This window comes from Macaca nemestrina, chromosome 6, assembly GCF_043159975.1.
Source record: "Macaca nemestrina isolate mMacNem1 chromosome 6, mMacNem.hap1, whole genome shotgun sequence".
Taxonomy (NCBI): Eukaryota; Metazoa; Chordata; class Mammalia; order Primates; family Cercopithecidae; genus Macaca; species Macaca nemestrina.
Window position 1 is genome coordinate 174,869,141 of NC_092130.1, and position 27,921 is coordinate 174,897,061.

At 47.2% G+C, this 27,921-nt stretch overlaps 1 protein-coding gene and 1 long non-coding RNA gene across 2 annotated transcripts in view; one reads left to right on the forward strand and one right to left on the reverse strand.

Annotated features, from left to right (window-relative positions):
- Positions 1 to 2,216, reverse strand: part of LOC105489515 (ubiquitin conjugating enzyme E2 QL1) — a 44,472-nt gene extending 42,256 nt beyond the window's left edge. Inside the window, exon 1 of the mRNA XM_071099113.1 lies at positions 1,424 to 2,216. Within this exon, the coding sequence (XP_070955214.1) occupies positions 1,424 to 2,209 (786 nt within the window). The 5' untranslated portion in view covers positions 2,210 to 2,216. The remainder of the gene's footprint in view (positions 1 to 1,423) is intronic.
- Positions 258 to 27,801, forward strand: LOC105489462 (uncharacterized). The gene is made up of 3 exons (XR_011625166.1): positions 258 to 344; positions 18,576 to 18,739; positions 24,186 to 27,801. It is a non-coding gene; the product is annotated as an uncharacterized lncRNA (long non-coding RNA).
- The last annotated feature ends 120 nt before the right edge of the window (positions 27,802 to 27,921 follow it).

A 27,921-nucleotide genomic window follows, 5' to 3' on the forward strand; every position in this document is an offset into this window, starting at 1 on the left:
GAACAAGCATTATTTGATTAGTATGAAACTGCCTGCAGTGAAAGGGACAGACACACAGGCCAGGCGGGGAAGAAGCGGTGGCTTCTGATAGGCCGCCTGTAGAAAGATCAAGCCGAGGTCATTCGGGGTCTTTTAAAGAAAACAATGATTTTTCATAAATCTAAAAGATGTCCACATAGCAATGTAATGTTCTTAAGTAATGCTTAATATTGATTCAGGAAAACACCAGAGAACTCAACCGCAGTCGACAGCATATAATTCGAGCAGATAACACCATCACGCACTCACCCTGCTCTCAAGTACTTTGGGGTTTCTTTGCGTAAAGCTGCCATCTGATGCAATAGGTGAGAGGGCTCAGAACTGTTTGGCCCTTATATTGGTATTGCGTTAAAATCTTTAGCTCTGATAAAGGGTTTTAACTGCTTGGGGCAGTGGGGTGAGGGGATGAGGAAAAAGAAGCAGGTCTGAAAGAGACCAAGACCTGGAACGTCTACCCCAGAGGTGGTGGTCCTAAGGGGTTCGGGGAAGGAACGGGGTGCTCTGAGGGAAGAACAGGCATTGCCGTGACGGGGTCTGGTCTTGTCCCTTAAGGGAATGCCCAAACCACACCTCCGCCTCTCTAGAGTGAGCTCCCAAGAGCAAAATTTTCACCTTTCCAGAAGAGGCAGCCCAGAAGAAGGGAGGGGGCGGATTTACAAGCAGGCAGCTGTCCCTCCCCAGGGCACCCACCTGCAGACCTCCCACCCGAGCCTTCTGCGGAACTGTGTGTGTGTGTGTGTGTGTGTGTGTGTGTGTGTGTGTGTGTGTGTAGGGGGTGTTGGGGGTGGGTGGGAGATCAGCTGGGTTGGACACTTAAATCCTGAGGTCCAGGAAAAGTTCTCACCTTCATAGAGATTATAGGGACAGGAGATTGAGGAGCAGACAAGGGAGGGGCGAGAAAAGGGGAGATGGAGGCGAAAGAAGAGTAGTGGAGCCAGGGAAGGTGGAGAAGGAAAAAATGGAAAAGGAATGGGGGTGGGAATAGATGGGGGGACAGAGAAAGGGGTGAGGGGAGAAAGAGTCCAGGAGGAAAGGGAGAGGACGGCATGGGAGAGGGAGGCTAAGGAAGAGGGGTGGGAGAGAATTATGGAGGGATGAGGAGAGAACGAGCAAGCTAGAGAGACCAGAGAGACCGGCAGAGACCGAGACCAGACCCGGACGGGAGAGACGGGACGGAAAGCAGGGGCAGGAAGAAAACGCTCAGGGAAAAGAGGCGGAGGCGCTCGGAGCATCCCCGTGGGGCGCTGGTGTAGGCAGAGCCGGGAGCTAGACGGCCGAGAGGCCGACGCAGGCCCTCATCTCCGGGCCCGGGCGCCCGGCGGCGCTGCAGACCCGATTGCCGCCCCGCGCCCCCAGCCCCGCCGCTCTGGCGCGCGCGCCTTACCTGGCCCTTGACCAGGCTGGCTGCGAACTGGCGCATGACGGCCTCCACGGTGTAGGCGCTGGACCAGCCGCGCGGCGTGAGCAGCTCCATGCAGATGGCGCCGCCGTCCAACACGTAGCCGTTCTCCAGGCGCGGGCTGAGCACCCGCATGAAGGGCGGCGAGAAGGGGAAGTTGTCGGGGAAGGTGAGATTGAGCAGAATGAACTCGGTGTTGGTTTCCTTCATGTCCTGCCACAGCACCGAGTCCTTGTCCACCTGGTGCAGCTTCACGTTCCAGTCGAACAGGCTCTCGTCCACCAGCTCCACGGAGATGAAGCGGTCGCTAAGGCGCGCGATGTCCTGCAGCTCCTTCATGAGCCGCCGGCTGCGCACCTGCGTGCAGTGCTGCTGGCGCGCCGCAGGGACCAGGCTGCCGCCCGCCGCCGCCGCCACCGCCGGGCCCGGCCCCGCCCTGGCGCCCGCCGCCCTCTCGCGGGGGCCCCCGGCCCCCGCCGCCGCCGCTGCTGCCGCAGCCGCCGGCGCCTTGTCGCGCGGGGCCAGCTCCGCCGCGCGCTTGCCCTTGCCCTTGCCGGGCCCCGGGCTGGCGTCGCCCGCGCCCCCGGGGTGCTGCTGCTGCTGGGGCTGCTGCTGCTGCTGTTGCTTGTGCCCGCCGCTCTTAGCGCCGCCCTTGCCGCGCAGAGACGCGCTCTGCTGGCCGCCGCCGCGGTGGTTGTGGTGGTGCTTGGGGTCCTCGGTGTCCCGGTTATGCAGGCGGATAAGCCCGATCTTCCGCAGCAGCGTGGCCATTTTAGGCTCGGCGCCGGCTGGGGGCTCTCGTCCGCTCCTCCCCCGGAGCCGGCGAGCCCGGGCGCGGGGGGCGCGGGGCGGCGGCGGCGGGCGACCGCTCAGCGGGGCGATGCAAGGGCCACCCCAAGCGCCAGCGGCCGTGGCGCAGCGGAGCAGGCAGCACGCGCGCTCGCCGGTTGCGGCGTCGCCGCTGTCATATGACGGGGCCCGCTCCGGCTCGCTCTCCGGCCACCCGGGGAGGGGAGGCGTGGAGGGGACGCGGCGCGGGCGGGGGTCCCCGGGCCGGTCCCTAGGCACAGCCCCCCGAGTCCCGGCGTCTGCTGTCCTTTGTGCGCGGCGGTGGCCGCGCTGGCCCCGAGTCCGAACGCCGCGCCGGGGCGCGCAAAGCCGCCCGCAGTGCCCGGGAGGCAGCGAGTGGCCGCGGGCTCGCGCCTGGCGCTCCTGCGGGCCGTGCCGCGCTGGCGGCTACCGCGGGGCCCTGGCTGCTGCCGCTCGCGTCGCCGCCGCCGCTGCGGCTGCTGACATTGCAGAGGCTGCTGCTCTGTCTGAGCAGAGCGCGGCGCGGAGGGGGCGGCCCTGCTGGCCGGGGGGGGGGGGGGGGGGGGGAGCGGGGCGGAGCCGCCGGCTTGCCTGTGCCGAGCCGCCCCCGCCGCCCGCTCCCGCGGCTACACGCGCGCGGCCGCTGGGGGGAGACCGCGGTGCGCGCGGGGCCGGCAGGGCTAGGGGCTGCGGGGGGCGCAGGTCGGGCCGGGGGAGCCGGGCGGGGGCTGGGCGCGGGGTGTGAGCCTGGCGCTCTCGCGGGGGTCTCAGGCACGGGACCCTCCTGCCCGGATCTCGGGTAGCCGCGGCCCCCAGCCCAAGCTTCAGACCCCATTTAACCCCGTTAGCGAGATCTGGGGAAGGGTGGGAGGCATCCTATAGATGCCTTCGGGTCGGAAGGAGCCTGGGGTTTCCGCACAGCTCGGGGCCGGCTGGGGCCACGTTCTTAAGGACCGATCCAAGAATCGGGGCCGGGGAGTTGGGGGGCCGGGGAGTGTGATGTCCGGAGCGTGCCCGCCGCGATCCCCGAAGAGAAGCACCCTGAGTCACGACTTTGTTTTGCTGGTTGACCCCTCCTCGCCGACCCTGCTCCCCTTCCGCCCGCCGCGCCGAAGGCCTCCGCATTCCCAAGAGGGGTCCCGGGAGGAAGGGCCCGCGGAGCGCTGCCTAGTGACTCGTTTCTGAAGGCTGCGGAGAAGCGCGCCCAGAGCGGGCAGTCGGGGCTCAGGGGCAGGGCACCCCCTCTGCGGATCCCGGAGTGCCGGCGGCACGGGATCAGTCCGCCTTCCACTGGGATGCTGGCATCCCCGCCGCCCTTCCCTTCTTGAACCCATTAAACTCTCTCTGCCTCTGGCGACATTTCAAGCAAAAACCAAGTTTAGATCCCCAGGAACTGGAGGACTGGGAACCCCGAAGCTTCCACGTTTGCAGGAAGATCTTGCTCTGCACTGTGTGGTGTGTGTGTGCGAGTGTGGTGTGTGTGCTTGTCGTGTGGGGTGTGTGTAAGTGTGGTGTGTGTGTATGTGGTATGTATGAGTGTGGTGTGATGTGTGTGAGTGGTGTGTGTGGGTGTGTGTGGTGTGTGTGAGGGTGGTGTGTGAGAGTAGTGTGTGGTGTATGTGTGAGTGTATTGTGTGTAATTGTGGTGTATAGTGTGTGTGGTGTGTGTGGTCGTGTGAGCATGGTGTGTGGTATGTGTGAATGGTGTGTGGTGTCTGAGTGTGGTGTGTGGTGTGTGTGGTATTTGCATGGTGTGTGTGAGCATGGTGTATGAGTGTATCGTGTGTGAATGTTTCATATGTGTGTGATGTGTGTGGGGTGTGTGAGCATGGTATATGAGTATGTGGTGTGTGTGTGGTGTATGTGCATGTGTGTGCTTGTGTGTGGTGTCTGTGTGATATGTGTGTGTGGTGCGTGTGACTGATGTGTGTGGTGTGTGAGTGTGGTGTGAGTGTGTAATATGTGTGTGGTGTGTGTCTGTGATGTGTGTGGTGTGCGTGTGTGGTGTGTGTAGTGTGAGTGTGTGGTGTGTGTAGTGTGTGTGTGGTGTGTATGTGTGATGTGTGTGTGGTGTGTGTGTGATGTGTGTGTGTGATGTGTGTGGTGTGTGTGGTGTGAGGTATGTGGTGTGTGTGTGGGATGTGTGTGTGGTGTGTGTGTGTGGTATGTGTAGTGTGTGTGGTGTGTGTGACTGGTGTGTGTGAGGTGTGTCTGGTGTGTGTGGGATGTGTGTGTGTTGTGTGAGTGTGTGGTGTGTGTAGTGTGTGTGAGTGTGTGTGGGGTGTGTGAGTGTGTGTGTGGTGTGTGTGTGTGATGTGTGTGGTGTGTGTGGTGTGAGGTATGTGGTGTGTGTGTGGGATGTGTGTGTGGTGTGTGTGTGTGGTATGTGTAGTGTGTGTGTGGTGTGTATGTGTGTTGTGTGTGTGGTGTGTGTGGTGTGTGTAGTGTGTGTGTTGTGTGTGTGGTGTGTGTAGTGTGTGTGGTGTGTATGTGTGATGTGTGTGTGGTGTGTGTGGTGTGTGTGGTGTGAGGTATGTGGTGTGTGTGTGGGATGTGTAGTGTGTGTGGTGTGTGTGACTGGTGTGTGTGAGGTGTGTCTGGTGTGTGTGGGATGTGTGTGTGTTGTGTGAGTGTGTGGTGTGTGTAGTGTGTGTGTTGTGTGTGTGGTGTGTGTAGTGTGTGTGGTGTGTATGTGTGTTGTGTGTGTGTTGTGTGTAGTGTGTGTGTTGTGTGTGTGGTGTGTGTAGTGTGTGTGTGGTGTGTATGTGTGATGTGTGTGTGGTGTGTGTAGTGTGTGTGTTGTGTGTGTGGTGTGTGTAGTGTGTGTGTGGTGTGTATGTGTGTTGTGTGTAGTGTGTGTGTTGTGTGTGTGGTGTGTAGTGTGTGTGGTGTGTATGTGTGATGTGTGTGTGGTGTGTGTGTGATGTGTGTGTGTGATGTGTGTGGTGTGTGTGGTGTGAGGTATGTGGTGTGTGTGTGGGATGTGTGTGTGGTGTGTGTGTGTGGTATGTGTAGTGTGTGTGGTGTGTGTGACTGGTGTGTGTGAGGTGTGTCTGGTGTGTGTGGGATGTGTGTGTGTTGTGTGAGTGTGTGGTGTGTGTAGTGTGTGTGAGTGTGTGGGGGGTGTGTGAGTGTGTGTGTGGTGTGTGTGTGTGCGGCTGAGCTGCCCAGTGGTGAGGCTACAGTGATGGTGAGGTACAGAAGAGATGACCCTGGAAGCTTACAGGGTTTAGGATTGTAAACCTCGCTGCTGCTGCTGCTGCTGCTGCTGCTGGTTTGACTTTGAACTTGAGGAGCGTCCGCGTTCTCCAGGAAAGCCTTTCATTCTGGGCGCCGTCATGGTGACTTCTTGTTTTTAACTTCTTTCAACATTTTTACCTTTTCTAAATTATTAGAAATTTTCACTGAAAAATAATTCTTCTGGCCACTGTGGAGACAGTTTCAGGCCTGAAGGATCTGGGGTGGGGCGATTTGGGGTTGTCTGCAGTTGACAGCGTGAGCTAAAAGAGCAGGGGTGCCTGCACGCCTGGGTCCCCGACAGGCGACTGGCAGACGTGTGCGCCTGGGGGCCTGTGCTCTCAGGTGGGTGCCGTGGCCGTGGGAATCGCAGCTGCGACGGGAGGGCCTATTTGCCCTGGTTTTATGGTTGTTGTTTTTTTGTTTTGTTTTGAGACCCTGCTCTATCCAGCCCTGTTTTTGTTTGTTTGTGTGTGTGTGTGTGTGTGTGTGTGTGTGTGTGTTTGTTTTATTTATTTGTTTTTGAGATAAGGCGAGAAGGAGGATGACAGTGTTTCTCTGTAAAGTTTTGTGAGCTCATCTGACATGAGGGACGGGGCAGGGCGCCAGGCCCTACATGTTTTATTTAACTTCCACAGAGGCCCTCTCAGGTTTCATCTGACCCCTTTCATTGGTGTAGAAACGGAGTCTCAGGGAGGCCCAGCCACTTCCCCAGCTCAGCCACGTGCTGGGAGGCCCAGCTGGGGTCCACACCCAGCGGGGACCCCCTGCGCCAGCTCCGTGCTTCTCTACCTGATGCCCCACGCCGGCTGCATTGCTGGGTCTCAGATGCAGGTGCGGTCTCCGTCCTGCCCCAGGAGGTGAGAAAGCGTCTCCTGGGCGTGATTGTACGGAAACCCGCTGACCTGGGTTTTTTTTTTTTTTTTTTTTGAGACGGAGTCTTGCTCTGTCACCCAGGCTGGAGTGCTGTGGCCAGATCTCAGCTCACTGCAAGCTCCGCCTCCCGGGTTCCCGCCATTCTCCTGCCTCAGCCTCCCAAGTAGCTGGGACTACAGGCGCCCGCCACCTCGCCCGGCTAGTTTTTTTTTTTTGTATTTTTTAGTAGAGACGGGGTTTCACCGTGTTCGCCAGGATGGTCTCGATCTCCTGACCTCGTGATCCGCCCGTCTCGGCCTCCCAAAGTGCTGGGATTACAGGCTTGAGCCACCGCGCCCGGCCCCTCAGCAACTCTTTGTAGCAGTGACAGCAACAGATCCCACTTGAAGCAGAGACGTCATCAGATGTGGTTTGGGAATAGTTTAGCTGAAATTGCGGGTGGCTGTATGTGAGGCCTCTGTTTCTAGATGGAGTTATTGCTAGGGAGATCAAATACCTTACTGTCTGGTTGTAGATATTTTTTTGAAAGTGGAAGGATCACAATTAATACTGATGCTGGGTCTGGGATCACGCCTGTAATCCTAGCACTTTGGGAGGCCAAGGTGGACAGATGGCTTGAAGTCAGGAGTTTGAGACCAGCCTGGCCAACATGGTGAAACCCCATCTCTACCAAAAATTACAAAAATTACCCAAGTGTGGCGGTACACACCTGTAATCCCAGCTACTTGGGGGGCTGAGGCAGGAGAATCACTTGAACCCAGGAGGTGGAGGCTGCAGTGAGCTGAGATTGGGCCACTGCACTCCAGCCTGGGTGACAGAGCAAGATCCTGTCTCAAAAAAAAAAGAGAAACTTTTGCTGAGACAAGAGGCCAAGCCAGAACAGAGTGGCATGGAGATGGTCATCACCTCCCTTGTTCCTGTCCCTCACACTTAGGGCACCTTGGATCAACTCTTAAAAAGGCTGAAGCCAAACGTTAAAGATTGGAAACAACCTAAATTTACAAAAGAGGGGAAGTGTTAAGTAAATCACACTGAATCAACTTAGAATATATTTTGCAGCAAGAACGTTATAGTTATCAAGATTATATCGCAAAATGGAAATATTCATGATCTACATAATAATTTGAAGTGAGAAAGTAGAGTGTAAAATTATATCCACACGGCAGCTACAACTACATAGAACTATGCATGGAAAAAAAGACTAGAAGGAGAAATTTTGAATGGTGTTATCACTATTATCTCATTAGTACAGGTAGAACATCTCAGTTTAGTCCTTCCTCAGTTCTCCAGCCCATGGATCCAAACATTGCCTTCAGTGGCAGGATGGTCAGGTCAGGGGTGGGCAGAAGGGCCTGTGTGGTTTGTAAACCCCCCTCCTTCTCCCATCCCAGAAGATTCTAGAAAGTTCTGCTTTACCCCGGCATGAACGAATATTTACCTAGCCCAGCAGTGTGTAGAGCTTACATTGTGTTGTAGTTATTCCATTTTGATTTTCACATATCCTAAAATGGAATGTATACCAGTAAAAATGAAAAAAAAATTGTTACCGAATGTTGTCATTTTATTGAAGATTAGACTTATAATATTGAGACAGTTGAATTAAGTGCATTTATCTTAGTTAAATAAAATAATTTATAAGGACAACTGTGGGTATCTAGCTCCTGCTATGTTCTCGAGTATTGAGGGGTGGGGAAAGGGAGTGGTTAGGGAATCTGCAGACAGCCTACACCAGTCTAGCATGAAGGGAAGAAAGGAAGGGAGAGAGGGATGCTGGTCATCACGAGAGGCCCATCATCAGGGAATGAGTCCTATCTGCCAATGACTCCTCCATGAGCATTCACCCAGTGGTCCCAGGTGCCGCTGTCTCCAGTTGCAGCTTTTCTGAAGACATGAAGAGCTGCGGTTTGCCCATTTATTATCTGTCTCAAAAACTGCCTCCCAGTTTTTCAGTTGGTCCGATTTCCTCATGAGCCCCAATCTCCTAAAGTCACCAAGACATTGCCTCAAAATACCTTCCCTAAATGTGTACAGGTTATTTACTCTCCTAAACTAAGGTGTTAAGATCACTGCCAAAATTTAAAAAAGAAAAAAAACACTTTCTGCTAAAATAATTCACTGCAAGGGAGCATAGTGTAAGTCTGTGATATTACAGCTCACGTGTCCTTTTATGCCCTTCACTTCCCATCACCAAGCCTGGCACTTAAATGGCACTTACATATCTTGAGCGCCATCCTGAGCACTTTACATATGTGGACCCATTAAATCTTTGTGACAGCCCTATTAAGTAGGTACTGTGCTTATCCTTACTTTATAGACGAGTAAACTGAAGCAGGGAGAAATTAAGCAACTTGCTCAAAATAATGCAGTGAACAGTCAGTGGAACCCGGATTCAGACCCAACTTTGGCTCCAGACAGAGCTTGTAGCCACTGCTCCAAGAGCACTCACTGCATGCAGTCGCTGTAGAGACAGCAATGAAGAGATCCTAGCCTCCTGCAGCTGGGGTGCTAGGGAGGATGCCTTTCTCATCTTCTAATCACTCTGCAGCAAATGGCTCCAGATGCTGAAGGAAAGAGCTTGGGGATGTCAAGGAATGCCTCAGGCTTACCTCTGCATTTGCTCAAGACACACGATGGGCACACACACGTTTTTGCTGTTGAATTGAAAACCCAACCCAATCTTTATTTCACAGCACAGACATCTGAGGTCCCAGCAGTGAGTCTTGCCCAGAGTCACACAGGAGGTTGTGAGAGAGGAAGCTGGGTCCCTGGTCCTGATACCTTCTCCAAGGTTATTCTCATGGCCACAGTGCACAGGCTGCTGGGCCTCTATGGGGGGAAGGGCAGAAGGGAAGGAAGAGAGGAAGGTGAGGCGGGCCTGAAAAGGGGAAAGGGTGGCAGGGCAGGAGGTCAGGCAAGTGCTGCAACCTGACATGGGTGGTGAAGACGTCTGTCATGCTTGTCATCCTCTGGCACCGTTGGCACACCCTTCCTGTGCTTGCAGAATTTCTCTCCTGAGACAGATTGTATTTTCCAAAGATGGCCACGCTGACTTTGATTGCACTCTTCTCATGGAAGGTTGGGCTCTACGTTCTGTGGCATTGAATCTGAGTAGTGGCTCAGACTGCTCTGACCAGTGCGGGGACACACAGAAGCCATGTGACTTCCAAGACTAGGTCATCATAGGATACTGCTTTCCTCAGCTTTTTCTCAGGATGTTTCCGGGGAGACCCAGATACCATGTTGAGAGGAAGCCCACACCACATAGGGTGGCTGTTTGTGTGAGTTTTCCAGTCAGCAGCCCAGTTGAGGTCTTTGCAGACAGCCAGCAGCACCCACCAGACATGTGAGTGAGTGGGTCTTCTGATGATTCTGGACCCCAGTCTTTGAGTCTCACATCTGAGGTCCCAGTCGTTATAGAGCCGAAACTATTCGTTCTCACTGTGCCCTGACTGAATTCCTCACCTACAGATACTGTGAGAGATCAAAAAGAATATTGTAGATTTAGATCAGGCAAGAGAAAGAAACAAAGAGCACACAAATAGGAAGAGAGGAAGTCAAACTATCCCTGTTTTCAGATGACATGATTCTATATCTAGAAAACCCCATAATCTTGGCCAAAAATCTCCTTCAACTGATTAAACAACTTCAGCAAAGTTTCAGGATCAAAATCAATGTACAAAAATCACTAGCATTCCTATACACCAACCACCATCAAGCCAAGTGCCAAATCAGGAATGCAATCCCATTCACAATTACCACAAAAAGAATGAAATGCCTAGGAATATAGCTAACCAAGAAGTGAAAGATCTCTACAATGAGAATTACAAAACGCTGCTCAAAGAAATCAGAGATAACACAAACAAATGAAAAAAATCCCATGTTCATGGATAGGAAGAACCAATATCATTAAAATGGTCATACTGCTCAAAGCAATTTACAGATTCAATGCTATTCGTATCAAACTACCAATGACGTTCTTTACAGAACTAGAAAAAACTATTTTAATATTCATATGGAACCAAAAAAGAGCCTGAATAGCCAAGGCAATCCTAAGCAAAACGAACAAAGGTGGAAGTATCACATTACCTGACTTCAAACTATACTACAGGGCTACAGTATGGTACTGGTACAAAAAACAGACACAGAGACCAATGGAACAGAATTGAGAGTCCAGACATATGGCTGTACACCTATGGCCGTAGGATCTTCAACAAAGCTGACAAAAACAAGCCATGGGGAAATGACTCCCTATTTAATAAATGGTGCTGGGATAACAGGCTAGCCACATTCAGAAGATTGCAACTGTACCCTTTTCTTACAGCATATACAAAAGTTAACTCAAGATGGCTTAAAGACTTAAATGTAAAACCAAAACTATAAAATCCTTGGAACTTAACCTAGGCAATGCCATTCTGGACATACGAAAATTAAGAACTTCTGCAGAACAAAAGAAACTATCAACAGAGTAAATAGACAACCTACAGAATGGGAGAAAATATATGCAAACTGTTTCTCTGACAAAGGTCTGATATTCAGCATCAATAAGGAACTTAAACAAATCCACAAGAGATAAACAACCTCATTAAAAAGTGGGCAAAATATATGAACGAACACTTTTCAAAAGAAAACATAGATGCAGCCAACAGGCACATGAGAAGCTCAACATCACTGATCATTACCGAACTGCAAATCAAAACCACAATCAGATACCATCTCACACCAGTCAGAATGGCTATTATTAAAAAGTCAAAAAATAACAGATGTTGGCGAGGTTGTGAGAAAAAGGAACACTTATACACTACTGGTGGGAGTGTAAATTAGTTCAACCATTGTGGAAAGCAGTATGGTGATTCCTCAAAGAGCTAAAAACAGAACTACCATTCGTCCCAGCAATCCCATTCCTGGATATATATCCAGAGGAATAGAAATAATTCTACCATAAAGACATGCATACAAATGTTCATTGCAGCACTATTCACAATAGCGAAGACATAGAATCAACCTAAGATGCCCATCTATGACAGATTGGATGAAGAAAATGTACATATACACCAAGGAATACTATGCAGCCGTAACAAAGAATGAGATCATGTCTTTTGCAGGAACATGGATGGAGGTGGAGGCCATTATCCTGAGTAAACTAAAACAGGAACAGAAAACCAAATACCACATGTTCTCACTTTTAAGTGGGAGCTAAAGGGTGAGAACAGATGGACACAAAGAAGGGAACAACAGTCACTGGGGCCTATTGGAGGGTGGAGGGTGGGAGGAGGGAGAGGATCAGAAAAAATAACTATGGAGTACCAGGCTTATGTTATGGTTTGGCTGTTTCCCCACCCAAATCTCAACTTAAATTGTACCTCTCAGAATTCCCGCGTGTTGTGGAGGAACCCGGGGGAGATAATTGAATCATGGGGGTCGGTCTTTTCTGTGCTATTCTTGTGATAGTGATTAAGTCTCACCAGATCTGATGGGATTATCAGGGCTTTCTGCTTTTGCTTCTTCCTAATTTTTCTCTTGCTGGCACCACGTAAGAAGTGCCTTTCACCTCCCACAGTGATTCTGAGACCTCCCCAGTCATGTGGAACTATAAGTCCAATTAAACCTGTTTTTCTCCCCAGTCTCGGGTATGTCTTTATCAGCAGCGTGTAAATGGACTAATACAGCTTAGTACCTGGATGATGAAATAATCTGTACAACAAATCCCTGTGACACAAGTTTACCTATATAACAAACCTGAACATGTTCCCCTGAACCAGAAATAAAAGTTAAAAAAATTTAAAAAATATACTGCTGATTTAGGCCGTTATATTTTGGAGTAATCTGCAATACAGCAATAGGTAACCAACACAGCTTATCATAATCCTTGTTTCCTTGAAGCCAGAAACTTGCTTTCTCAGACTCACTTGCAGCCAGGCACAGGCGTGTGACCTGGTCTCAGTCCATCAGACACCCCTGAACAGAACTGTAGGCTGGAAAAGGGAAGCCCAAGGAGAGATCCTTCTTGTGAGTAGGTGGGGAGCCAGCCAGCTTCCGGAGACAGCAGCAGCTAAGGTTCCCATGGGACTTTCGAGCCCAGTGTCACTGGTTCTGTCTAGAGTGCTTGTACCTGGCTAAAGCTGGTGTCTTCCCTGGGGTGGTTCAGTGTTATAATCTTAATTATACCACTCAGATTTTAGGAGTGTCGTTCTAGGCTGTGTAACAGAGCTAGGCTCTGTTCCTAGCTAAATTCTTGACTCTCCTAGAGGTTCCTCAAGTGACATCTCTACATTCCTTTGGGTCTTGCTGGGTTGAACTCTGCTGTTTGTAAGCAAGGACTCTGACTTACACACCTGCAAGCCAGTTTAGACTGACCTTGCTGGAAATAGTGCCTGACACAGAGTTCACACTCCAGATGTTTTTTTGTTGTTGTTGTTGCTATTTACTATTCAGTGTGCCCTAACTCATGGACCTTCCTGCTCCTCTTACTGTTTCAAAGTCTTCACTTCAGTGACCATCCCGGTTTGCTGTTTTCCACACAGACCTAACTCAGGATGGCAAGTAGATTTTATCTCTTCACCAAATTGGGTCAATTAGTGGAAGCTGCCAGTAGAGAAACACTGTGTTAAGAATTGGTGTTGGCTTAGAGGAGAGTGTGGTCATCGATGAAGAATGTCTGCTCGAAGTGCAGGGGGCGGGATTTGGCGTTTGGAACACCTTGCTGTCTTTGACTTAACTTCAAGGAGTCTGGGACAAAATAATTTGGTGAAACTAATTCACATAAAAATTTAAATAACATGTAGTTCCCTAGGAGCATTTATATTTTAAAACAATACGCCTTGTATGAGTTAGAACACTGGTTCTTTAACAGAAAGCCATCCGGAGGATCAAGTCAGAAGTTTCTCTTCTATGGAATATGCCATGCAGTTAACTCATGGCTTCCATGGTGGCTCCAGCTGCTGCCTTTTCCAGATTCTGGAAGTGACTGTAACTGAATGACCTGGAAGTTACGCACACCACCTTTACTCATATCCTATTCCACAGTAGTTCCAAGGGGCCCGGGAAATGTGGTCTTCAGCTAGATAGTGTGTGTCCAGATTAGATCCACTAGAAATAAACAGGGACATATGGACACTGGGGACCAGTTAGGAGTCTTTACTACATACACTTTCCTAAGTGGATCATAACAGTTCACTTCTGGAGAGTGAAACTATAGAGTCAAGGATTTCAGATACTGCATGGATGCATGTGATCTTTATTAGGCTTTTCCTCTAGCCTGAACCTGGGTAATCTTCCACTCTGCCCTTCTGATTGGGACGCAGGTTCCCACCCATATAAATTAACACCATCTTGCAATTCTTTGGGGGTATAAGCTATTTTCTCTTGGGTTAGACATGGCGTTTGTCCCCTTAGGGTGTGCTGGGCTCTGGTCTGGTGGGCATGAGAGGTACTGGGTGAGCGCTGAGGAGAAACAGCGTTCCCTTGCAAGGCAGCTTCCAGGTAAGAGTAGCATGAGGGCTTTAGCAAAGGGAGGCCAGTCTCCCAGCCAGGTCAAGAGAAATGACTTCTGTGGGTGAGGGAGGCAAAGCGTGTGAGGGGTGTAGGTTCTCAAAGGTTTCTGAGTCAACTCAAATGGACTCATTTCGGTTTTTAGGGTCAGATTTATTTCCAGTCCGTGCTCTGATTCTCACATGGGAGGTTTGGCACAACTGTGAATTCAACACATCTTGTAATTCTGCAACCTCATCAGCCAAATTTTTGGACTGATTTTCAGCAGTATCAGTCCTTCAGCTAGAAGAGCTCTGGTAATCTTTTAGGGCTTTCATGGAGTGTTTCACCTGTTCTGACTCTTTTTAATTATTTATTGGCTCTCTTATGGTTGCAAGATGGCTTCCATACATCAACAATTACAGCTATTCTTCCCGTGTACCTTTTAAAAAATAAATAATTTTTAAAAAATTGGCAAATAAAAATAGTTTCTCTGACTCTTGTTGAGGTTTTCAACCTCGGAGCTTGTCCTTTCCATGGCAGTCAGAAGCAGCCTAATCCCCGCCCATCCTTGCTACCATAATGGTCAAGTTCAGCAGCGACTTACTCCCCCCGAGCTTTCCTTTCCCTGTGTCCTTTGCCTCAGGCAACCACAGCCGGTAATAATTGTGGAATTGTCATGCTATGACTTTACACTAACTACTGGTTTTCCCATTTTCCACTGACTCCAACCCCATTACTGAGTTCAGGGTCAAAGTTGATTAATAACCTCGATCTTTAAACCCACTTCTGGCACAGAGCCCTAAGTCAATATGCTAAGTGTTTCAATGGAAGGGTTGTTGTTGTTGTTGTTGTTGTTGTTGTTGCTGTTGCTGTTAAGAGGCAGGGTTGGCTGGGCACAGTGGCTCATGCCCATAATCTCATCACTTTGGGAGGCTGAGGCGGGTGGATCATTTGAGGTCAGGAGTTTGAGACCAGCATGGCCAACATGGTGAAACCTCATTTCTACTAAAAGAAAAAGTAAAAAACTTAGCCAGGCGTGGTGGCGCATGCCTGTAATCTCAGCTATTAGGGAGGCTGAGGCAGCAGAATTGCTTGAACCTGGGAGGCGGAGGTTGCAGTGAGCCGAGATCGCACCATTGCATTCCAGCCTGAGCGACAGAGTGAGTTTCACCTGTTCTCACTCTTTTTAATTTCAAAACAAATGTTTTTTTTAAAAAAAGAGAGACAAGGTCTTGCTTTCTTGCCCAGACTGGAGTGCAGTAGTGCCATCATAGCTCATTACCGCCTGGGCTCAAGCAATCCTACTGCCTCAGCCTCCTGAATAGCTGGAACTACAGCCTCAAGCCACCATGCTCAGCTAATAGAAAACATTTAATTCAGATAATTGGTTATAAAGATGTGGAAATGTTCAAGGAACAGAAGGAGAAATGAAGCATTAGTCTAAGGCTTCGGAGCATGAGCCTACCCCTGGAGTTCTGCTGCTTTGGTACTAGCATGGCTGCAGAGGTGTTGTCAACATGGACTGCTCAAATCCACAGTGGCTTCACCTCCACGGTCATGGCAGCAGCTGCTAGGAGCTGGCGTAACATCATAACTCGTTTGTGAATTTATGACCTCCAAATGTCCACTGTTCAAGTGCAACACACTGGGTTTGTAGACTGCCTGGAACCGTCTTCGTGAAAATCTCTGAACGATTCCTCTTGGCCTATAGTGTACTTAGCTTTTGCAGCAGAGAAGGAACCTGAGATGGCTTTTGTAATTATGGAGTATAGATTTTCTCTGGCAGTTGAAGGAATTCTTGAGTGGTGAAATGAGTCATGCATTCCTTTCTGAAGAAGAAACTGCTTGGTCCTAAAGAGATTTCCAGAGATAATAATCTAATTTTTCCTGTCCCTTTCATCTTTGCTCGAGGCAAAGGCAGTTACTTTCTGGTTGTGTGGAAGTATAAAATGACAGCTGATATTGCATGTCAAGGTAGCGTCTCTATTCAATGCTACCTTAAATATTAGGTCTAAATATAGGTCCAAATATAGTATTCTGAGAAAGAAAAAGTCAATTCTGCTTCCTGACATGGCTGTGGGGTGGTGAGTGAAATAGTATAATTAGTCGAAATTGAGAACATGTATTATATTTATAGTAAGCATTTTTAAAGCATTAGAATGTAATGAAATCTTTTGAATCTTTTTGCCAGCAGTTTATGACAGTAAAAGCCTTCTTGCACCCATGTCAACCTAGAAAAATACAATTAGGCTGGGTGCAGTGGCTCACGCCTGCAATCCCAGCACTTTGGGAGGCCAAGGCAGGCAGATCACTTGAGGCCAGTTCAAGACCAGCCTGGCCAACATGGTGAAACCCCATCTCTACTAAAAATACAAAAAATTAACCACGCATGGTGGCATACACCCATAGTCTCAGTTACTTGGGAGGCTGAGGCAAGAGAATTACTTGAACATGGTAGATGGAGGTTGCAGTAAATTGAGATTGCATCACTGCACTCCAGCATGGGCAACAGAGTGAGACTCCATCTCAAAAAGAAAAAAAGATAGTATCTGATTTTAAAAACTATTTTAAATAGAGAGTTAATTTACATACAGTGAAGTGCACACATGTAGTTGTACAACTCAGTGGGTTTTGAAAAATGGTTCTCACCTGTGTAATTTACCCCAATTAAGGCATGGGGTATTTCCATCACTCTAGAAAGTTCCCCCATGTTCCTTTCTGGTCACGCTCACCCCACCCCTCCACCAGAGGCATCCTCTGTTTTGATTTCTCTCATCAAAAACTAGTTTTGCTTATTTCTGAACTTTGCATGAATGGAATGATACAATACGTACTCTTATATCTGGCTTCCGTTAATCCATATATAATCTCATGGGGAGACTGGCCCATGCTGTTGCATAGGTCAGTAGTTTGTTTTTATTGGCCAGTAGTATTTATTATATGGATATTCCACCATCTGTTTATCCATCCTCCTTTTGGAAAGCATTTGGGTTGCTTTGCTTCTGACCATTGTGTAAATAGATGAACAATGAACACTTGTGTGCAAGTCTTTGTAGACACTTATTTTCATCTGTCTTGGGTAAATGCCAAGGAGTGGACTTACTGCATCAAAGGCTAGGTATATGTTTAAATCTGTAAGAAACTCCCCAACTCTTTCCTAAGCTGGCTGCACCATTTTACGTTCCCACCTGTAAAACTTAGAAAATGAGGAAAAGAACCACCAGTGGACCTGGAATTGGGAGAAATCCCTGAAAGACAACGGTAGATAGAAGCAGATGGGCAGACAAGGTAGCCCGGAATATCCACAGCAGGTGTGTCCTGCCACAGAACTTGGAGCTATTCCAGAGGAAGCAGGAATGAAGAGCAGGGCAGGGAACACAGATCCTCATCATAGTTAACCTGGCTGTGCCAGCAGGAGGCGGCACTGGGAGTAGCATCCAGGCTCAGAGCAAAAGCTGCATGCATCCAAGGGACCCCACAGGATGAGCTGGGAGCTGGTCTCCTTGATGACAAGTACCAGTTCCTTCCTTCTGGAAGTGTGCACCTCATTCTCAATCAAACATCTGATGAAAAGAAACCTTAAGCAAAGAATTAACACCCGAGGAAACAAAGTTAAAAGAATGAGAGAGAGAGAGAGAAATATATACAATGACTATCTTCAAGAGAGATATGAGATAAATGTAGTCTCTCGCAGTGCATAGATTTCTGAATTCATTCTTACTGAATGATAGAATATGTGCATAAATAAATTAGTCCAGGAATGGATATTTAGATGGAAAAACTTGTGCCCTAATCAAAGCAATCCCCACTGGTGATACCGCCTTTCCAGAAACATATTTGTGCAGCTTTTCTCCTGCGGATCCAGGTGCTACAGATAGGGAGGAAGAACATTTCAGGCAGCTGGCTCTGGCAAAATCCCACATTGCTTTGAGAGATATGACTGCACAGACAGTCAGGCAATACGTGGAATAGAAACCACCACTGATTGGTCCCCACGGTGGAATGAGTCGTGACTGCAGCAAAGACCATGACGACGACGCATCTGCCCTGAGCTCAGAATCCCTGACATGGGGCTCAGGGAAGGGTTTTATCATTAGCGTGTGAGATACATTCATCCACAGGAGCGCCCCGGCACAGACTTCTTTCAAATGCAAGGAACAGGCTGGGGTTAGAAAAGAATAAATGATATTTTAGCTTAATTTATGTTGTTTACTGGGGGAAAAAAAAAAAGATAGGAAAAACTTAATGTGTCAAACATGATGGTGATTTCAATGGAATGCAGAGTAATAACTAAGGTGTGTGCTCTCCCCACACCATCATGGCTTTAGGATCTGATACCATTCTGAAGTGCAAGAGTATTAATTTAGCTGAAAGAAAGCTAGGTATAGGGGATGGGAGACACCGCTGATTAGGGACTCCAGATATTTATTTTAGGGTCGGTGATACTTTGGTCTGTGTTATCTCTATACCTCTATACCCATATTTGTGTTTCACTTTGTCTTTTGTTTAAAACGTACATTTTGATTATAACTATTTCTGCAAAAAGTGATGTGTTTTGGAGGCATGAGATATGTGGGTGGGGCTTTCACACACAGAGACACGATCACAACAAAAATCTATAGTACGTTACTAGAAGTAAATCAACTGTATTTGAAAATGTCTAAAACGTCCCATTTTCACATTGGAAAAGGTGGTGCTTCAGTGCACATCGATACTGTCACGTTCCTTTCCTCTTTGTCTCCAGTTGCATCTTTATTGAGATCAGCTCATGATACAACAAGCAACTAGATTGGTCTGCTTATTGCTGTCTGGGCACCCAAGCAGAGATACTGCGGTTTTACCATCTGATCATGGTCCTGCCATCCCATAGAGCTTCCCAGTCCTCCCTGGGATGTCATACTTGCTCACGTGAGTCACTCTCCAGATCTTCCCTGTGTGTTCTCTCTTAGCATAAAATGCCACCAGGGCAGCATTAACCCTTTCTGTCAAGAGGGTGGGTGATGGGTGAGCGAACAACAGAGTAACTGCTCTTTGACCTTGAAAGAGTTCAAGGTTTACACGATATTTACCCTTCCTATGTGCTTAGCATTGGAATATTTTATCATTTTTCCTATCTAATTCAGTCTAGGGTATTCTAGTATTTCATTTTTTAGAAAATGCTAAATTGGGCCGGGCGCAGTGGCTCATGCCTGTAATCCCAGCATTTTGGGAGGCCAAGGCAGGTGGATCACTTGAGGTCAGGAGTTTGTGACCAGCCTGGCCAACATGGTGAAACCTCGTCTCTACTAAAAATACAAAAATTAGCCAGGCATGGTGATGCATGCCTGTAATCCCAGCTACTTGGGAGACTGAGGCAGGAGAATCTCTGGAACCCTGGAGGCAGAGGTTGCAGTGAGCCAAGATGGTACCACTGCACTCCAGCCTGGGCGACAGAGCTAGACTCCATCTGAAAAAAAAAAAAAAAAAAAAGCTACACTGATTTCACTTCTTTCTAATAGGCTTTGGTTTGCAGTGTTAAAATTCTACTCTATATCATCTTCTACTGATAAAATAGAACCTTCTCTCCCTCCACACACCACAAAATTTTTGTTTCACCGAAAGCTTTGATAGGTAGGAAAGCGGTATTCTGGGCTATGACAGGAACACTCAAGATGAAGCCATCTTTTAAAGAAAGGGAGTGGACCTAGTACGACTTCAGGAGTCATCACCCTCAGTTATTCCTAAACCGTTTGGAGCCTGCCGCTCCTTGCCCACTGGGGTGTGAGTCAGCTGGCACTCACCCAGTCCTAACCCACCCTGTGTGCCTGTGTGGGCAGAACAGCCCAAAAAGTTTATTTTGTGCTTTGCATTCACAAGTAGCTGCAGAAAAGCTTATAATACATCTCTCTGAGTCTTATCACTTTGCAATCTCATCTTTTCTGAGAAAATATTCTATTTTTTTAGTGCTGCCTTTTTGCCTAGGCTGGCAATTTTTTTGAAGATAGATTTATTCAGAGTTAGCCTCTGCAGAATAAAAAATTAGGCAATTTAAAAAGATAGATAATACTTTCTCAAAACAGATAAGACACAAGTTGTACATATATATATATATTTTAAAAGCAATTACCATCTGCCCGATAGAGAAGAATAACTGTTGGAATTGAGGTTTATTGTGTAGTTTTATAATTAGGATGCCTCCGAACAGAATAATATCCTTATCAGAATTCATGAGGAATGCCTTCTAATATTTTCCTTTTATTTTCAAACTCATTATGTAAACAGTCCTTTGGTTTTCAGCAAGAGGAATTTAGAATGTAGAAGGTTGTCTGGCAGGGCAGAGCATTTGCAAAGATATATATATTTTCTAAAGGGTTTCAAGAGGTGGAGGGGCTACTTCAGTAAGCTGAGAGCCAGGTCCTTTGTGATTGATATCACTCACGTCACTCTTGTCAAGGGTGCGTGCTGAACTAGCTGCTGACTCTCAACCCTGAGGCCAGCTCCTGGCTGCATGAGATGTGGGTGGGACCCACTGACAAGGCTGCCCTGTGGTCCCCAATGTCCCTGCCTCCTGCAGGGCTCCTCCACATTCGGTTCTGCCTGTCCCTGGACCACTTATATACTCTGATCTGGGACATGGTCACTCTCATGCTACCAGTCAAGAGCCTCTCTTATCCCTGAGATGCCCTTGCCTCCCCTTCCTTAGTTACCTGTGGTCTCCCCAGAGTGTGGACTATTTGGATCATTCAACTGGGTTTAAATGAGCATGGGCTGGGGGTGAGGAAAATGCTGTGTCCCCCCAAGACACACACACAGAATGTCCCCTGTTCAGGACTGAATTGTGCCTCCTCTAAATTCATATGTTGATGCCCTAACCTCCAGTGCTTCAGAAGGTGACTGCACTTGGAAATAAGGCCTTTAAAGAAGTGATTAAGGTTAAACAAGGTCATTGGGGTGTGTGACTAACCCAGTGTGACTGGTGTCCTTATCGTAAGAGGTAATTAGGAGGACATAGCAGGACGCTAAGGAGAGAGGCCTCAGAAAAAGCCAACCCTGCCAACGCCTTGATCTTGGACTTTCAGCTTTCAGAATGGTGAGACAATCCATTTCTGTAGTTGAAGCCCCCAGTCTTTGGTACTTTGTTATGGCAGCCCTAGCAGATGAACACACCCCCGCGCCAGGAATCTGTTAACCCAAGTGGCATTTCACACAACACAGAGGGGAGATGTCTTTGAGCAAAGCTTCCTTGCCAAGTCTAGATGGCAGTTGCTTCTGTTTTCAACCTCCCTCCGTAAGCTAGTTGTAGTTGATGGTGTAAAACACAGGCAGACCCTGACTTTGGGAAGGGCTGTGTCCCCAAGGCTCACTTTTAAGTCTGTTAGAAAACAAACCATATTTGTCCTAAAAACACTGTTATGCACGGTGATTAGGTCCCCAAACCACTACACAGTGGCTTTTAAAATCCTAATATATAGAATTATTTCCTGGCTGGTCTATGTCCTCTCTTACAAGCCATCAGACAGACAGACTTAGTTCCCACCCACAGAAGGCTACATTGCTTTCTGTTTTGCTGGTACCACTGGGGTTTTTCCTGGGCTCATCCAGCACAAGGTGCTGGGATCTGGGATGGTGTGGGAGGGGGATCCTTAAAGTCTTTCTCCATTCCTGTATTTGAAGACTTTCATGTAATAGCTGGCTTTGCTTACTCTTTCCTGCCAAGTAGGTTATGAACAGCCTGTAAGTAGGGTTCTCACCTTCTCCTCTTCTGCACCCCTCAATGGCCAGCAAAGCCTGGCACCTGTAGGTGCTTGAAAATGACCTCTGAGATTGTGCGGATGGAGAAGGCTGTGGTCTCAGTGGAGGATGTCGGGGACCCGATGGGAGGGGGCTGGCTTCCCCTTCCCTTCCCTGTCCTTCCCCTCCCAGATGGGCCTTGGCGAATTGCACTTGGGGAGATAGAAAGGTCTTCTCTCCCCTCTCCTCCCCTCTGTCTCATTGATGGTGGAAGGGTCAGGCCCCAAGGGCTCTGGGAGAGGAGAGCAAGAAAGGAGGGCAAACTCAGGAAGGGAGCGGCCCTGGGCTGTGGCCGGCCGCCTGCCAGCATGGAGAGTCAGCTTTCCTCCCCAATCTCCTAGCTGGAAGAGCCTCAGAACGCATCTAGTCCATCCCTGGATTCAGGGACAGGCTCCTAAGTGGCAACACTGTCACAGAAAGACTTCACAGGCGGCAGCAAAAGCAGATCCAAAGACTTCTGGGTCCCGGCAGGCTCCGAAGCCTGGGGCCCTTCTGTTTGGGTGGTTCTCCAGCTCCTCTGTGTCCCCACTGGCCCCAGGCCCGGGAACTTCTCCAAAGGAAGACAGAGCAGTGATGAACTAGCTCAGGCTGGGAACCAGAAAGGGCTATTTTTACAAGTCATACACAGAAGCCGAGTCTGTGACATAGAACGAGTCTGTGTACAAACAGGAAATGTGACCCATCTTGTGACGACTTTCAAACGTCACAGAGTCTGAGGTCATGATGACATATGAAAGGAATGTTTCCTCAAGGTCTAGGATCTGCTGAGTTTTATACAATAATAAAATTTGGAAATATTCAAATATGAGAATAGTTTATTAAAATATCCACATTTGAAAATAGTGTCAAATTAGAAATACAAGTATATGACAAATTGCCTAATATCACTAAGGATGAGAAATGCAAATCAAAGCCACAGTGAGGTCTCATCTCATGCCAGTTAGAACAGTTACTATCAAAAAGGCAAAAGTGAACGAACGCTGACAAGGCTGCCAAGGAGAGGGAATTCCCACACGGGGTGTGGGAATGTAAACTAGCATAGCCACTTTGGGGAACAGTATGGAGGCTCCTCAAAACACTGCAAATAGGAATATCACATGATCCAGCAACCCCACTAGTGGGCATTTGCCCAAAGGAAAGGACATTAGTATATCCAAGAGACATCACACCCTCATGTTTACTGCAGCACTTTTCACACTTGCCAAGATATGGAATCTACCTAGATGTCCAACAACAAATGCATGGATAAAGAAAATGTGGTATATATACACCATGGACTACGATTCAGCTCTAAAAAAGAATGAAATTGGGAGGTTGAGGTGGGTGGATCACCTGAGGCCAGGAGTTTGAGACCAGCCTGGGAAACATGGTGAAACCCCATCTCTGCTAAAAATACAAAACATTAGCCAGGTGTGGTGGTGGGTGCCTGTAATCCTAGCTACTAGGGAGGCTGAGGCAGGAGAATCGCTTGAACCTTGGAGGTGGAGGTTGCAGTGAGCCGAGAGCACCCCAGTGCACTCCAGCCTGAGGGACAGAGCAGGATTTTGTCTAAATAAAAAAGAATGAAATTCTGTCATTTGTGGCAACATGGATAGGACCGGAGGATGTTATGTTAAGTGAAATAAACCAGGAACACAAAGTTAAACATCCCCTGTTCTCCCTCATATGTGGAAGCTTAAAAAAGCTGATCTCATAGAATTGAAAAGTAGAACAGAGGATACTAGAGGTTGGGAGGGGAGGGCAGCTAGGGAGAGATTTGTTAAAGGATGCAAAGTTACAGGTAGATAGACAGGAGCAATAAGTCCTAGTGTTCTAGACCAGCAGTCCCCAAACTTTTTGGCAGCAGGAACTGGTTTTGTGTAAGACAATATTTTTCATGGGCCAAGGTAGGGGATGATCCATCTCAGATCATAAGGCATTAGATTCTCATAAGGAGTGTTCAACCTAGATCCCTGGCATGCGCAGTTCACAATAGGGTTTGCACTCCTTTGAGAATCTAATGCTGCTGCAGAGCTGATAGCAGGTGGAGCCCAGGCAGCAATGCTCGCTGGCTTGCCACTCACCTCCTGCTGTGCAGCCGGTTCCTAACAAGCCAGGGTGCTGATCCATGGCCCGGGGGCTGGGCACCCTGTTCTATGCCACTGTGGGATGACTGTGGTTAACAATAATATATAGTTTCAAACAGCTAGAAGGAGAATATGGAATGTTCCCAATACAAAAACGTGCTAAATATTTGTGAGACTGGGTCCGCTGATCACCCTGGTGTGATTACTGTACATTATATATACTGAAACACAATTTTATGAAATTCAGCAAGCCCTAGGACCCATAAACACGTACAATTGTTATGTGTCAATTAAAAATGCATAAATAAGGAAAGTCTTGAAAACAAGCCTGAAAGTATTACCCTGTCTTAAGGAAAGCTCCCTGAAATGGTGTGTGAGACTCGATTTATTCTGAAGTGCAACTCCCCAACGTCATACTGTCTCCTAAACTGAACTCGTCTGATATTAGTTTAATCTTCCTCCCTCTCTCCCTCTCTTCTCCTCCCTTTCTTTCTCTGTCTTTCTCTCTTTCTTCTCAGACAAGAACATCTGAATGCGGAAATGGTCAAGCCTGGGAAAATCCATGACCCGCTCAACCAACTTTTGTCTTTGACCACTGCACCAAGATCTTTCAGACTACATGGACAAGCAATTGTCGATTGATGATTGAAGATGAGGCACAATATTAGGCCTAGTCTCAAGAGGGTTTCCAGAAAGATGTGATTGTCCTTTCAGGTGGCAGTTGCATAAATGTGCTCCAGATAGCCTACTTTCCCATGAGAATGGCATGGAAGCATTGTTCATGAACTCACACAGCATCTTGTGGCTGAAATGTATTCTTAGCTTGCATTGACTTTTGTTGAGTATGGAGTTTCGCAGGTTTGCTCACAGTGGCGGGGCTGCTCTTCCTTTTGCCTTAGGCTTGCATCTCATGCTCTGGCGAAGCTGTTTTGTTGCAGTAGAGATTTTGTTGAGTGGTCTCTGTTGGGTTGATTTTCTGGGCACCACCAACAGAATTACTTAATTGGGAGTAAGTTATTTAACTTCTGTGAAATTTGTGTTCTCATCAATAAAATGAGGATAGTCCTTTCTCATACTGATTGCTAGATTAGATGTAACGTTTCCAGAATTCCTAGCTCATAGGAGTCACTCAGATATCTGTGATCTGAAAGACATCAGTAACGGTTCCCTTCAGCTTTATTTTCATCTCAGGTGTCTACAGCATCATGATTCAATTAGGGGATTTTCGACTTTGGCACTACCAATATTTTGGGCTGAGTGAGTCTTGGTGGTGGGGGTTGCCCTGCACATCCTAGGATGTTGAGCAACATCCCTGGCTTCTACCATCTGGATACCAGGAGAAACCCCTATGCCGGGTGTCTCCAGACATTGCCTAGCATTCCTGTGGGGGCAAAACCCCCCTGGCTGAGAATCACTGATTTAACCTAAAAGGATAGAGTTTTTAGTTATGAACTTCAGACTCATAGTGAGTTTGGGGGATTCTCCAGATGCCACCCTACAGCTTTCTGACATGTCTCCAAGGCATGTTAGCCCACCTCAGCTTCCCTAGTAGCTGGGATTATAGGCATGTACCACCAGGCCTGGCTCTTTTTTGTATTTTTTGCAGAGACCAGGCTGATCTTTAACTCCTTGGCTCCAGCGATCTGTCCATCTCAGCCTCCCAAAGTGCTGGAATGCACCCAGGCTGTCTGTGCAAAGGGAGGAATAGGTGCTTGAACAGAAGAGAGATGCTGCTCAGAACTACTTAGGGACTGAATAGTGTTGTTAGAATCTGAGTAAAAGGATGTGGTTTTGAGGCTATGGCTACCCCCAAAGAAGATAATTGGTACTAGGAATTTGCCGTGTCCTTAATTACTGTGACCATCTTTAATTTTCTGTCTGCTTCCAGAGAAATGTTGGAATAGTTTTATGAACAGTGGTTGTACCAAGCATGATAAACTTTATTTCCTTTTTTTGAGATGGAATTTCGCTTTGTCACCCAGGCTGGAGTGCAATGGTGCGATCTCAGCTCACTGCAGCCTCTGCCTCCCGGGTCAAGCGATTCTCCTGTCTCAACCTCCGGAGTAGCTGGGATTACAGGTGTGTACCACCATGCCTGGTTAACTTTTGTATTTTTAGTAGAGATGAGGTTTCACCATGTTGGCAAGGCTGATCTTGAACTCCTGACCTCAGGTGATCCACCTGCCTTGGCCTCCCAAAGTACTGGGATTACAGGGATGAGCCACCGCATCAGGTCATAAACTTTACAGTGCTTCTACATGACAAATGTCATTTGATTCAAGATCTATGTCTATACATCAATAGATGCATTCATGCTTCCACCTATTCATTCATTCTTCCATCCATTCATCTATTCGTTTGTCAAAGTCCCTTAGAGGTAACCTATCTCTAAAGGCAAAAGGCTAAATGTTTTAGTCAAGTGCAGAGAGAATCAGGATCTCCAGTATGATCTGCTTTTAAAGATGATATATGTGCATATATATACATGCCTATAGGTATATATGTTTAAGTATGCATAGATATATGTAACATATATTTTTAATATATGATATGCATATCTATTAACACATATGTTATCATAAATGATATAATTAGAATCAGATACTCTAGGTATATGTTCTCCAGTAAAAATGGCATCAGGCATAGAACTTGCATATGTTAGTGAGAGGGAAGACAATTTCTGTTCTCAAGGACATTTTAATCCAGTGAAGCATAGCATATGAATTAACAGTATATTTTTAAGAAAAAAGTAGCAGGAAATAAGAACATTGTTATTATTATCATTGCTATTATCTGAGACAGAGTCTCGCTCTGTCACCCAGGCTGGAGTGTAGTAGCACCATCACAGCTCGCTGCAGCCTCGACCTCTCGGGCTCAAGTGATCCTCCCACCTCAGCCTGCTTAGTAGCTGGGATTATAGGCGTGCACCACCACGACTGGCTAATTTTTGTATTTTTTGCACAGACAAGGTTTCACTATGTTACCCAGGCTGGTCTTGAACTCGTTAGTTCAAGCAATCTGTCCACCTCAGCCTCTCAAACTGCTGAGATTACAGACATGAGCAAGTGCACCCCACTAATATCACATTATTAAATATGTACTTTCTTGTGAAGGAGAAAGATGGCTTGGTAATTGGGAGACTGTTATTTTCCTTATGAAAACTTATTCTTCTGTGCTCTTTGAGTCAGTGATTTCCTTCTGCTGAGTCTCAGTTTACTCACTTTTAAGATGTTTTCATTTGTATCTACTGGAAGTTCTTGCTAGAGCTTATTCCACGAGAAATCTGGGACTCCTGCAATGACTGATACCACCTAGTCAATTCCTATTTTCCTCCTTTACTTACACATTTTCAAAACTATTTCTTAATCTCTTGCTTGTCTGAAGGAGGTTTTTTTCTACTGTGTAAATGTTTGAGTCTAGCTGGTTGATTTTTATGAGCTGTTTGCCTGAAGCTTAATAAATAAGACATCATTTTAAAAGGGCTTTTACTTTATGAAGAATGAGAAAAGTTAAGCTGCAGTATTCCCAGATTTGATCCACAGCACGCTCGATGTCACATGTACACTTACAGATGTTTTTATTGGAACCCCCCTTTTATTTGTCAGTTTTCATCTGCTTCCCGTCTTTACAAGTTGTGGCTTATGTCTGCAACTCTCCAGATTTCATCTATTTCCAAAGTCAAGTGATTTTTCATTTATTTGAATCAAATGAGGTCTGCTGTTAGTCAATTTTGCAGGTGTGAAAAAGATATTGTTCATTTTTTCTACAACATTTCCCTTTCCTGTAAAATGACAAATTCTAGCAAATCAAAATTTGACGGGAAAGCAGTTCTCATATTTACATGCTTAGAATAAGCAATAAGCAGGTAACTTTTAAAACTCTTCCTTTTAACCTAAGAATTTAACTCTTCCTTTTAAGCTGAGTAATAAATAAAAGTTTCGTTCATTCACTCTTCATTCATTTAATTAACATTTGGTGAATGTGATAGATTTTGCTGGGCTTTGATAGAAAAAGAAAGCAAAGAAGGAAGGAAGGAGAAGGAAGGGAGGAAAGAAGAAAGAGAAGGAAGGAAGGAAGAAAGGAAAGAAAGAAAGGAAGAAAGAAAGAGAGGAAGGAAAGAAAGAAAGAGAGAAAGAAAAAGAAAGAAAGAAAGAAAGAAAGAAAGAAAGAAAGAAAGAAAGAAAGAAAGAAAGAAAAAGAAAGGAAGAAACAGAGAAAGAGAAGGAAGGGAGGAAAGGAGGGAAGGAGTAAAAC